Source organism: Caretta caretta, chromosome 7 (genome assembly GCF_965140235.1).
Source record: "Caretta caretta isolate rCarCar2 chromosome 7, rCarCar1.hap1, whole genome shotgun sequence".
Classification (NCBI taxonomy): domain Eukaryota; kingdom Metazoa; phylum Chordata; order Testudines; family Cheloniidae; genus Caretta; species Caretta caretta.
Window position 1 is genome coordinate 26,623,900 of NC_134212.1, and position 13,256 is coordinate 26,637,155.

The 13,256-nt window shown below is 37.3% G+C and overlaps 1 protein-coding gene across 19 annotated transcripts in view; it reads left to right on the plus strand.

Annotated features, from left to right (window-relative positions):
* Positions 1-13,256, plus strand: part of ERC2 (ELKS/RAB6-interacting/CAST family member 2) — an 840,901-nt gene that overhangs the window by 409,703 nt on the left and 417,942 nt on the right. For 15 of the 19 annotated variants that reach the window (XR_012669214.1, XR_012669218.1, XR_012669219.1 and 12 more), the window contains one exon: positions 5,315-5,326. The exons of the other annotated variants lie outside the window; for them this stretch is intronic. Coding sequence is in view for 1 of the 15 variants with exons in the window: in XM_075130329.1 (XP_074986430.1) it covers positions 5,315-5,326 (12 nt within the window). In the remaining 14 variants the exon portion in view is untranslated. The remainder of the gene's footprint in view (positions 1-5,314; positions 5,327-13,256) is intronic. 19 annotated transcript variants of the gene reach the window in all.

The window sequence follows — 13,256 nt, forward strand, 5'->3', positions numbered from 1 at the left end:
AAGAACTGACTGACTGGTGTGTGAGAATGGGTGTAGTAGTAAAGCTCAATGGCAAATTCTGCATTTGTGTGGACTTTACACAACTTTATAAAAAGGTGCGCAGAGAAAGACACATGCTTTCTGCAGCTGATCAGGCATTAGCTATGTTATCAGACGCCAAAGTCTTCTCAAAGTTAGATACTATGACAGACTTCTGGCATATCCCCCTTGCTAAAACATCTGTACCATTAACTACATTCATCACCTGGTTTGGAAGGTACTGTTTCATTCCTCTTCCATTTGGCATATTGTCAGTGCCAGAAACATTTCAAAAAGAGAATCTCTCAGATTGTCAGGTTTTCCTGGCATCCTCTTCCGTGCAGATGAGGTGTTGGTATATGTCAGAGATAAAAATGAACATAATGAGTGACTACACACAGTTCTGAGATGCTTTCAAGAAGCCAGACTCACTCTGAATAAGAAATGTGAATCTGGAAAGGAGCAGATAACATTTGTAGGCCACATAATTAGCAAACAGGGAATTCAGCCAGATTCAGACAAACTGAAAGCATTAATTGTCTTACCCAAACCACAAAACATTTCTGGTGTAAAAAGGTTCCTGGGCATGACAGACCATTTTGGGAAATTCTTACCAAATTTATTCATGTAACAAAATTCTTAAGAGATTTCCATAATGGTCACAATTTGCGGATCTGGGTGAACACACAACAAAATGCATTTAATAGAATAAAAGAATTACTGACCTCGCCACCTGTCTTGGCACAATACTCTAAACTACCCATCAACAGTAGCAGTGGATGCATTGTCTTACGGTTTAGGAGCAGAACTCAAACAAAAGCAGCCAGAAGGAGACCGGAGTCTTGTTGCATTTATATCAAGGAGCCTCTCAGAAACTGAACAGTGATATGCTGAAGTGAAAAAGAAAGCTCTAGCAGACACTTACATCTGTGAACAGCTCAGTGCATATCTGTTTAGCTTGGATTTTAACATAGAAACACACCATAAGCCCTTAGTGGATTCAAAACCACTGGAGGATCTTCCACCTAAGATTCAAAGATTTCAACTACAGCTGATGCAATTTTCTTTAAACATTGATCATGTACTAGGGAAAGCTCTCATAACAGTAGACACTCTACTCTAGAACCCCAATTAAGCAGCCACCAAATGAAAAGGAAAAGAGTTTAGAGAAAGATGTCAAAGTCTACATTGACTTTGTTCTGGCAATGATTCTAGCATCTGTCAGCTGACTTCAGCTAACTAGAGGTGAACAACTAAAGGATGAAACTTACCAGAAATTACTCAACTCTGCCAAAGAGGGTGGGCTCAGAGTCAACTTCCAAGAGACCTATTGTTGTGTTGGCAGGAATGAAAGGACCTTCTTGGGGCTGATGGCCTGTTTCTGAAAGGATAGAACAATTTTATCCCTACAGTACTACAAAAAGAAATTCTCTCCAAAATCCATACAGGACACCAAGGAATAAACAAGTGCAGAGCATGAACACAACAGTCTGGGTGGTGACCCAGTCTGAGTGGGCAAATGCAGACTTTTGTAGAGGACTGTGGGGTATGAAACAAGGGGGGAGAAAACCCAATCTCCAGAGCCAATCTCTACAAACCCAATCTCTACAAAACTACCTGACAGAGCTTGACCGTGGGTAACAACATATTTGCTTTTCTGGAAAGGACACACATTATTGTAGTTGATTACTTTTCTGGGTATATTGACTTGGCTATACTTACTTAGACTTCCTCAGCACAGGACAGCCAGAGACTGAAGTGAATATTTGCAAAACATGGAGTTCCTGAAGTCTCCATATCAAGCAATAGGTGTCAATTTATCCTTGAAATATGCTTACCATTCACACAGGACTTTGATTTTTAATATTGTACTAGTAGTCCACATTTCCTCCAGAGCATCGGTGAGGTGGAGAGAGCAGTGTAGATTTTAAAAAGACATATTAAAAACAATGTACCTATATAAAGCACCCAGGGCCTAGCAGTCAACATCACTTGTGTCTGGTCGATTCCCAGCAAAATGTCTGCTGTGAAGACAACTAAGGATGCCTGTATCTATGCTTAAATCTAAATAGCCCAACCTGAAGGAATTTTGAAAATGGGATTCTGAAATAAAAATTAAGCAGCAACAAAACTTCAGTGATTGGCAGAGAACAAAAGCGTTACCTGAACTGAGACCAAGGAGCAAAGGTTGGCTTAAAAGTTCCCAGACATTTGGAACTGTTCAGAACCAGGCAGACACTCCCAGATCCTACCTAGTGGAGGCTCCAAAATGACTTCTCTAGAAAAATCTGGTTCAGCTTAAATATTTCCCAACACAACAAGGCGTGGATCTGGGACCTGCAGGTACTCTGTCAGGAAGTGATCCCTCCTTCCCCTGGAGAACTGCACACACAAACTCAACAAAAGTGAGAACATGGCCTGGAAGATTGATCAGATCCCCTCAAAGGCTTGATCTTTTGAATATTGCTCAGGAGTATGTAAATGGGGTTGGCAAAGGGACATAGTATTGTAAATAGTTTTGAGGAATTGGAAGGTTTTTTTGAATTGTATGTATAGACACTGATTTATGATTTAAGTTTCAATTTATTATAAAGAAAGGAAGATGTACAGTAGTTTATAGAATTCCTGGTCCTCTACACATACCAACCAGTACCATTATATGTTGCATCATAGAGCTTAATAAATGAGGGAACTTCCAGTTCAGGGAATTCTATAATTGCTACTTAAAGCATGGCTCTTCGTGTTTGTCTTCACACTACAGCGTGTGTCGCTGAAAAGCAGCATAGGGAGGCTGTCCCTGCTCATTTGTAGCTCAAGATTTGGGAATTATAAACAGTTTCCTGCAAATGTCTGGACTCTATTTGTTTAAAGAGCACTGCACGCTTCATAGGATGATAAATTCCATCCCATGGAGGAGGGTATTTGAAGAAAAGTCCACAAAGGAAATGGACTAGATTAATAACAAATTTCTTTTTGGAGAGGGCTTCTGCTTGGACAGCCCTTTCCATGAATCACTTTAAGCAGCCTGTGCAATGTATGCCCAAAAAATCAGCTCAATTACTCTGCAGAAGAAACCAGTTTAGGAAATTGTGGGTCTTTAAGCTCCAACAGAGGTTTGGAGGACCACCCCTGAGGGAAGCAGAAACAGATCAGGCACATGTTGATTTTTAACAGATAAAACAGGTCTAAGCTACAGTTTTGTCCAGTTATGTGTGTTGCTTCTATGAGCTATAGCCCCAGATTAACCCATCTGGCAATCTGCAGGTATATACTTGAGTCATTCCAGCCTGATGTTGGATAAAGAGTGAAGTGCCATGAGGTTGATGGAGGGGGATGAGAGAGTAAATCGTGATGCAGATCCCTAAAGCCTGGAGTTACGCCAGGGAGGAAAATGTAGAATGGTTAATCATTTTGTTAAATTGAATCCAGCCACTTAGCAGAGCCCTTAGGAATTACAAAGATTTCTAACAGATATTATTTTGAGGCAAAGACACTGCTGAGGCATTTTCTTAGATGCAATTTGATTATATTCTCTTTGTGGGACTTTAATTGTATAGTAAATATATGCAGTACTATTGTAAGAGTCTGCCAGCATTTGCATCAGAAATCCTTTATGGTGCGCTAGACTGGAGCTAGTCCTTAGGTGACTGTGCAGTAGGGAAGATAGCGTCCTCTTAATACAAGGTCAGAATTATGGCCTCTCTGCTCCACTGCCGGTCTTCCTGGGAGCAAGTCACCAAAAGCCATCGATCCACCCTCTTTAAGGGCCTGCAGCCAGTCGAGCTCTATTCCTATATCAGCCCCAACTGAGAAGGGGTCAGTTGAGGAGTGTTGCAGGAAAGTTAGCTCCTGTGGCTGGTCCTAGAGTAGGGAGGAGAGGTTCAAGGGGAAAGGCCTCTGTGCCCCTCCAACTTGCTTTATTCAGGGGAATAGCTTTGTATGTGTGTGTTTGTGAGTTTTGTATTTGAAGAATAAAATTGTTGCCCTGAGGGAAAGACCTGAATACACTTTTGGGAGTGGCATTAGTTCTTCCTGCACTGGGAAGATAGACAAGCAGTCTACCCCCTCCACATCACCCAGCAGAGCTAAGATCATATTGTATTCTCCATAGCACAATTGGGTTCTTCCAGGGAGCAATTCAGCCTCTTTGGAGCAGAATTCCCCTGTGATCACCTGGAACAGTGTAGTGCAGTATGCCTCTCACTGCAGGCTTTGATTAAATGGCACAATCTATTCTAGCCCACAATTTGCAGTTCTTTCGTGCATGTAATTATCCACTTCACACCTGCAACTGTGTGTTTACGCATGCCACCTTAGAGATGCACAGTTATGAATATTCAATTTCAAATATCCTGACTTTTGTGGGATTTAGTCTAAAACTTTATTTCACTGGGTATTTTTGTAGTGAATTGAGGTGGAAACAAAAGCAATGGCTATTCTATAAAAATTGCCAGCATTCAAGCCGTTCAGCACTGACATAATTCAGTATGCAAAATACAAGGAACCAGCCTGCTGAATAGCTGTCAAAAGCTATTTTTGTGTTTTTTTAAAAAAAATTATCTTTCAATGTGCAGCTGTGACAACTCTAGGAATTATTCTAGTTTGGCATAAGTTAGGGATTTTTTTTTGGTCTTGGCTAATTGAAAGGGCACGTTAGATATTTTTGTACAAATAAGTTATCAAGCATCTGGATATTTTCAGTAATTAAGTATTAACCACATTCTCAGAAGTGAAAAAAATTGCTCTCAGCTTTGAAAGGGACTGTATTACCGGGGGCGTGGGGGGGATACGGAAGCAATATCTTTGATCATTGTTAGGTGCAATACTTTGAACCTCTAAAATTAAAATCTTTGAACCTGTAGCCAAATTGTTTAGGTTTTTTGTTCTCATGGATGAAGAGGACATGCTGAATGTGGGTCATCCTCACTGGTTCAAATAATGGTTAGATGACGATTACTGCAGGTTGCCAAACAAATGCCTTAACAATTGCCACCTATTTTATTAACTACAATTTGTATATGTACACAGTGAGTTCATAAACATATATAATTTTCTATAGTCCATAAGTGACTAGGTGACTTTTTTGCTTTTAAGTTTTTGTTTGGTCCATGCTCATCAAAGAAATACTATACAGAAGTTTTATTTTACTGCCTTTTTTTTTAATAAAGACTGTTATAACATCTGCTCACTATTCGTTGGAAAAAACTAATATTTATCCTCCCTTTATTCTCTTTTGCTATCTCCCTTCCTTTCTGTTTGTTCTCCAAACTGCTGCTTTCACCCCTGCTCCAACCAGCTTGACTTCCAGGTCAGTACCTTCTGCTTTCTTCTCTTACCTCACCCGCTGTTCAGTGAAGCTTGATCTTCTCATTGATATAATATATTTCTTAAATGGTTTTCCTCTTACAATTTATTTTTCATCATTTTCATTATATATTCAGAATTTGTTTTTTCATATGATAATTTTGTCAGAAATTACTGGGAGGTTACCAGTTGTGTTTCAAGCTCAATCATCATTTTCTAAAGCACTATGTAAAATGATGGGGCTAAAACAATGTTATACATTTTCCATACAACAAAAGTTCTGGCAGTAGTAGAGAAGCTATGTTAACACTGTAGCTTAAGCCATTTTATTTTAATAAATCACAACGTTTTTAAAAAGTTTTCTAAGAAAAAGTGGTTTAGCCACATATTGAATCCACATGTTGTTTTGTGTGAAGATCTTTTACTTTTTTAAATTTGTTTTTATTGTTATTAAGGAATTCATCATTTACATACAATGTCATGTACTAGTTCAAAGAATGTGAGCAATAATAGCATACAAAAATATTGATAATCAAAGACTCACTTTTAATACTGATACTGTTGTGAATTATTGTAAATATAACAGAGCAAGTATGAGCATCAGAATAAATTACTCTGCAAATTTGACCTCTAGATCAGAAACTTTTAGCTGTTTGGGGCAGCTGGATGTCAGTTGAGCCAAATTAAGGACTAATATGTAAATAATCCCCAAACAGGTGCACAAATGCAGTGTTAATTTGTATTCTGGTCAGAAGTAATTCTCTACACAACCTCCCTCTCTTTGATTCATATTATTCTTGCTATAATTGATTCAAGTGCATTATTCTTGAATAATGTGTGTAGGCACATAGGTGCCATTTCATGGGATCAAGGGGTATACATGCATAAATTTGCAATCCATGCTTGGTATATTCTTCCAAGGCTCCTGTTATAGGATGGGTCTCTGGAGCAGCCTTTCTATGGATTTCTTTTAGGTAGTACCAGAATGGGGGTGAATAACTTTAATCCTGCCCTCCTCCTGCAATTGTGCCTCAGTTTTCCAATTTCCCACTTCTGTGACTGGACAAAGTCCAATCCAGCAGAGAGAAATATTAAGGGTGGCTGAATCAACCTTCAAGCTTCATTCTTATTGCCAGATTAAATCAAAACTTCTTAAAGGTTTGGATTGCTTAGTTAAATCTCCAGACCGGCAGCTCACTCCCCCATCAAGAACAAGACCATCTCATCTCCAGGTCCCTAAATCCAGTCCCATGACCTTTCATGAAAGATACATGAACCTATCAGCTCTCCAGTCTTTCTGCTGATCCCTGGTTCCTTTTCCTTTCCAAACTGTGCCGAGATTTGGTTATTTTCCACTTGCGCTGTGCAATGTGCTGTGGGATGGCATTGCCAGACTCTAGAGAACTAGAATGAGAAATGAGTTCTGGTCTTAGAGAGAACAGTGAAGATCTGTTGGGTTCACAATACTTTAGTCAGAAGGTATGAGAGTGTCTCTCTCTGAACTAGAAATGTTTGTTATATGGATTTAGGACAAGGTGTTGAGTTTTGCAAGCCTGGTTTTAAGGGATGGAATAAATTTCCATTGGGGTTGGCGTGACCAAGGCAAGGGTGTGTTTGTGGGCCACATGGGTCTGAATGGAAAGGGGATATTGGAGACTTATATTAGGTGGGGGCGAGGGAATCAGGGTGGAGGAGGTCCATAAATCTATTGCAAAAGAGGTAAATGATAGTACTTGGCTTTTATATAGAACTGTTAATCCATGGATATCAATACACTTCACAAAGAACGGTAAGTCTCATTATCCACACTTTTTAGACAGGGAAACCGACACAGAAAGGTGAAATGACTTACCAAAGTCATACTGCTTGTTGGTGGGAGGAAGATTGCTCAATAAATCATGATATAAACCAAAAGTTCATTAAGAAATAGTCAAAACTTATCAGTATGAAAGTATCTACATTATAATAGTTTCTAAAGCTGTCAAGAGTAGTGCTGGACAGAAAATGATTGTAAACTCAGATATCGAAAAATGTTTCTATTCCAAGTCAGGACGAGAAGTCTAAATCTTGAGAATGTTTGTGAACTGAACATCGGAAAAAACCCCTCTGTTCAGATCATTTTAAACATTTCATTTAGATAATTTTGAAACATTTATTAATTTAGATTTTTTAAAACTATAATTAGCTTAAATTTCAAAATGAAAAATTGTTGTGAACTGGAAACCTGGAATTTTTAATTTTGACAATTTAGAAACTTTTTTCAAAAAATGTTGAGTTGAAAAATTCATTAAAAAAGACCCTTTCCTGTGAAAAGTTTATTTCAACAAATGGACATTTTCCAAAGAAAAAACCTCTTATCAAAAAATTCCCAACCAGCTCTAGTCAACAGTAATAATAATAATAAAAAATAAGTAATAGACATTTTTACGACCTATTCCTATACTCCAAGAAAATAACACTTATTTATATCAACCAACGTATCAAAATAACAGGGACTCTAGAAATAAGCATTCTGTTCTTGGTCCTTATTATTAACAACATACAATAGAAAATTTGCTTTTTTAAAAAATTATTTTCCATTACTTATCATAGCTGAAGTTGAAGAAAATACTTAGCTGGAAACTGGCTTGATGAGTTACGGTGCTTAGATGCAGAAAGAATTTTTACTGTACTTCTCCATATGATTTAGCCCCCTTTCAGATGCCTATTTAAGACAGATGAGTTCATGGTGATTGTACTGCAGATGTCTTTTTATAACCCTCTCAGAGGAATTCTATAGCTTCTCTCTCAAAAGTTCAGTTAGAGGTGCTTTGAAATCAAATCCTTTGTAAATTCAGGTAGCTCTGCAATTACCTTACTGTACTGTATCCCTATCACATTTACATACAACTAAATTGCCTCTCATATTTTATTCTATAATTTTATGCTTGCAGTTGAAAGTAGACCTAGTTGAAACTCAGAATTTCTGTTCCAGGGGAAATGCTGACATTTTGAATTTTCCCTTTGTCTAGAATTGGAACAAAAATCATAATTTCAAAATTTCCTGTGAAATGAAATTCCCCAAAAATTATTAATGTGGGAAATATCAAAATTACCTTTTCAAAATGTTTCATTCTGATAAGGTCAAAGTGTTTTCTTTCAATTTTTTAACATAATATAAAGTTAAAGTGATAAACAAAACACTTATCAAAATGAAGCACTTTGACCTTTTCAGAGAGAAGCATTTTGATAATTTTTCATTGAAAATTTTGACAAAATTGATACATTCCTTCTAAACACTTTATTTAGTCAAATCATCGTTTTCAGAAAATTTTCAACCCTTTCTAGCTGAAAGGGAGAGAGAGTGGTACCAGACCCAGGTCTTGGTTTTCTGTACTTAGCAGTGTAGATTCTGGGCTCTTAGCTGTAGAAACTTTGGTGCTTCCCGTGAAGTGTTAGATGTTCTAGGAAATCCATAAATCTTCCAAGCATAACACTTAGGTTTTAATGTGGAAAAAGTTTTCTGTTTGGGCTTTCAGTAAACCATTGTTGCCTTGAGTTATTTCAATATCCTTCATTTTGCAATACACACTTTGGCTAATGAAATTTAGCTCACACTTATCTTCTCTGAAATACACTTGGCAGCTATATTTTCCTTTTTGCATTCCTGTGGAATGGCTGTTGCCATTGGAAATGAATGAAGAAGAGCTTCTTAAAAGCCTACTTCAAGTTGAAGGTTCCAACTGCTTTGTGGGCTTTTGGTCCCTAGGTGATTGATTATCCCTTCTTTTAAACCTTTCTTCAAGCCTTCATCGTACTAATCATTGTCCTAGGATGTGGGGTTTTTTTTATGGTCCCCTGACAGTTGTATAAACTACATCCGAGCTCTTAAACTCATCTCTTATTCATCATTTTTCTTAAGGAAGAAGTGATGCCTCAAGCTCATACAAAGTTTTTGCTACAAGTGGTCTCTTGACTTCCACATAAACTAGTCCATTTGTCTGCTAGTTTTCTTCCCCATACTACATGGCTTATTTTGGCAGCTTTGTTCCATTCACTAAGGCAGGCTTTCAGACAATATCTAGATAGAACTTCCCCCTGCCCCAAAAATCATCCAGACTGATGAGCCTATCTCAATGCAGAGGTTTCCCAGGTAGATAATTGTGAGATATACAGATTTTTCATTCTCAGGCAAGGTTCCAGGTATCGGATGGCTTGATGTCACATTCAGATAGAGCTATGGCAGAATCTTCAGTCTGCCTTTGTAACATGTCTGTATCTGAGCATTTCAGAAAGCCTACATTTATGCTAATTCACACTTTTTACCCCCACGTTATTCTTTGTATATTGAGGCTGCGCCAGATGATCATTTTGGGAGAGATGCTGTATCTTATCTCCACAAATGAGCACTCAGCCCACTTCCAAGGGGGGGTTGCTGCAGATTAGGATCCAAGAGGAGGGATATGTGGGTGCAATTTTATGGAGGACAAATATTAACGAGGTTGCAGGCCTCTTAAACCTCAAGTTGTAACCTCAGACAGAAAAATGTTCAACAAATTCCTAGCCCTACAAGGATGAGCTGGTCACAAATCTCTATCTTTCTCACATCAGCCTCAAAGTTAGTCTTCTACCTTGGTAATCTGGATAAATATTGGCAATTTTGAAATCTTTGGAGAAGATACTCATTATTTAAAACTTCACATATAGCATTTTTTCAGTGTTTAAGCTTAGCTTTTATAAATCACTTTCCAACTAAAGCTGATTTCATTTCTTTACATATGTAGTTTGCTTTTCGTGAAATTTGAATCTCATCATTATCCTATTCTGTTTGCAGTCAACAGCATTAGTAAACTGGATGAACACTGATTTAGTTTCTTCTTTATTGTATGCATAGGATAGACAGCTTCTAGAGAAGCTGGGCTGAGTAGTAATTAAATCCAAGGATTAAAAAAATCATTAAGAAACAATTTATTTGGAAATCATTGGTTGCTTATTACTGCAACACTTGAAAAACAGTAGTTTTCCTTTTTTATTCCATCCAGATGTGAATTTGAGATGCTTACTTTTGGATAACCTTTGATGAATTTAATATTTTAATGTTGGTGTTACAGCATTTGGGTCAGCAAATATTCAATATATATTGAAAAGGTCGTCTGCAGTATAAAAGTTAAAGAAAGAATATCATGCAATATTATTGCCATGCATTGAATTTTTGTGGTATTTAATGATTGGTGTGTGGAAATATCTGTCCTGTGGTTGTGGGTGTGATTCTTGTTTTGTTATATTGACCTAAAAGAGTAGTTGACCTCATTAAAGAAAACTGTTGTCCTAACTCTGCCAAATTTTGTCCCTCGAGTCTTGGTTAAGGCTACTAGAGTACAATGTGGGTTTATTGAAGGATTCCAGTGATTGCATTAAGGTTTCCAAGCTTGTATAATCATTAGTGTCAGAGCTTCACTTAGGAACTGGCTGTATTTAATTGTTCAGTTATGTTAATCAATGTATTGCTAACTGTGTTTTTTTAATTATGTTTGTTTTGCTTTGTGGTTGTTAGAATGTGGTGTCTAAATGATAACATAATGTTCTATACTGATGGCAGACTAGAGAATACAATATATTATAGAAATGATTACATTTTCAATCTGTTAAATAAAATAAGCCCTAAATACAAGAAACAGCACTTTTGAACTTTTAATGAACCAACTTAATATTTCTCATTTAGGTTACAGTACATTGCAACCACCTCCTCCATTTCTGTATATAGACAAACTGTAGGAGGGTATGTGTTCCAACAGATTTTAATATACTGAGAAATGCAAGAAATTTTCCCACCAGCCTTAGCTGTTGGTCTGCCTAATTGTTTTCTTGGGAGGTTAAAGCTCAATGAGATGAGCAAGGCAAGGTCTAAGGGGATTTTAAATTTAACTTAGTTGCCTTCTGCAGTTTTGTTAAATGTCAGTTTGATGGTTCCAAGAGCAGTGTGATATGTTGTTCAAAGATAATTACCTTGGAGAAAATGAGATAGTTATACTAATGAGCACTGAGAGAATCCTAGATATACTGTCTTTTTCAGAAAGACTGCTTAGTCTTGGTGAAAATCATAGTTGTAAATATTTATTGGGTAATTGACAGAGTGTTGTCATCTTTTTCTGTTATAGTGTGTTACTGAATAAGACTGCCTTGTAAAAATATTTAAAGATTTGATGAAAGATGCTTCACTCTTATCTGTTTGTTTATATATATATATATATATATAAATAATATTCACAATCAAAATATTTTGGTAAAAAAATAATTAAAGTCAAAAGTATGTTTCAGTGGAGTCTAATTAACATATAAAAGTCACTATTACACTTTCTTTACAAAAACTCTGAATCTTTTAAAAAAAAATCAACAAACAGAATACCTGGAGATGAACAGTTAAAAGATCCAGTCTGTTCCTCTCTGCAATATAATCCTTCATTGCTCACCATTATCCCACCCATTTGACCCTACCCACATTTTACTTTGCCTCCTACAATGTGCTAAACTATACGCAAAGGTCAAAATAACAAATTACTAGGAGATCATTAGAAATTGATCCCTGAACAAGAAAGGAGAATTTATAATCTCCTAGTAATTTATTATTTTGACATGCAAATTTTAGGGGGCAAAGTTGAATGTGAGAGGGCAGCATAATTTAGGTGGGGTGAGGATTCTCTAATTCCCTGAGTACAAAAATTTGTTTTGGGTTGAATGCACTTGGCTGTCCACTGATATGCTCGGGAAGCAGGGCCACAAGAAACTGTTCTCCCTTTCCATTCCATGCTTCCCAGCACTGGGACAGCCTTTATGCTCCCTTGTGTCGCTATTAGCACTAATCTTCCCAAAGAGGGCAGGGCCATGGTTTCTCCCAAGCATATCATGCACCATGTGACAGGACGGTGAAGCAGCCATTCTGCTCTTTCTTTCCAGGGTATACCGCAGCTGGCTGAGGCACAATGACTCCCCCATGCATCAGAGATTTACGTTTGGGGAGCAGTCAGATGGTCCCTCATTTGGCAGATGTACATTTATTTCATTTGTTCACTAAGTCACAAAATCATTCTTTTTGTGTAAAGGAAAGAAGCAGCATAGAAAATATTGTGGAGACCAAAGAGGGATAATGATACAAAGGACGTGCTAACTAGAATAGAAGAAAACTCTCTAATTATAAGCTTATGCTCAAATAAATTGGTTAGTCTCTAAGGTGCCACAAGTACTCCTTTTCTTTTTGCGAACACAGACTAACACGGCTGTTACTCGGAAACATCTCTAATTATAGATTATCGATTTGAAATATGGAGAAAGTTACTCTCAATGGCCTACTGCGATACACAAGGTTTGGTCTTTGGGTAGGTTTTCTTCTGAGGGCATATTTTAACTTAACTTGAATTAGCTAACTTAGGTTAAAATAGCAGGGAAGTTAAAGCAACTCAGATTTTAACTCAGTTTAGGTGCTTGAGTTAAAACCTCGAGGTGCTAACCCAAATTAAAATATGAGTTGCCTTCTATTTTAACCTCAGTTAGCTAACCTAAGTTAAGAACAGAGGAAGGTCTATTTAACTGGGGTCCACAATTGTAATCGTAGCTCATTTTCCAGGTATCAGGCCTCCAGAAAACAAACTTTATTTTTAATTTCTGTTGTGATTGTGGCTAAAGGTGCTGCTAAAAATAACAGCTGAACAAGCAAACTACTTCTTTACTGCCCTCTTCCCCAGCACACACACCTGATGGTCTAATGGATCTGTGACAGATGAACCCTCTGATTTAGATTTGAGTCGTTTTCATTGTAAATTAAACCATCTAAAGTGTTATTCAGTAAGAGTGGGATGAGATAAGCAACTATATTGTACTGAGCTTTCAGTGGTCACAATCCATGACATATGTGGAGATGAAACTGGTCTGAGTCACAAATGACATTATGAAAAAAGTAG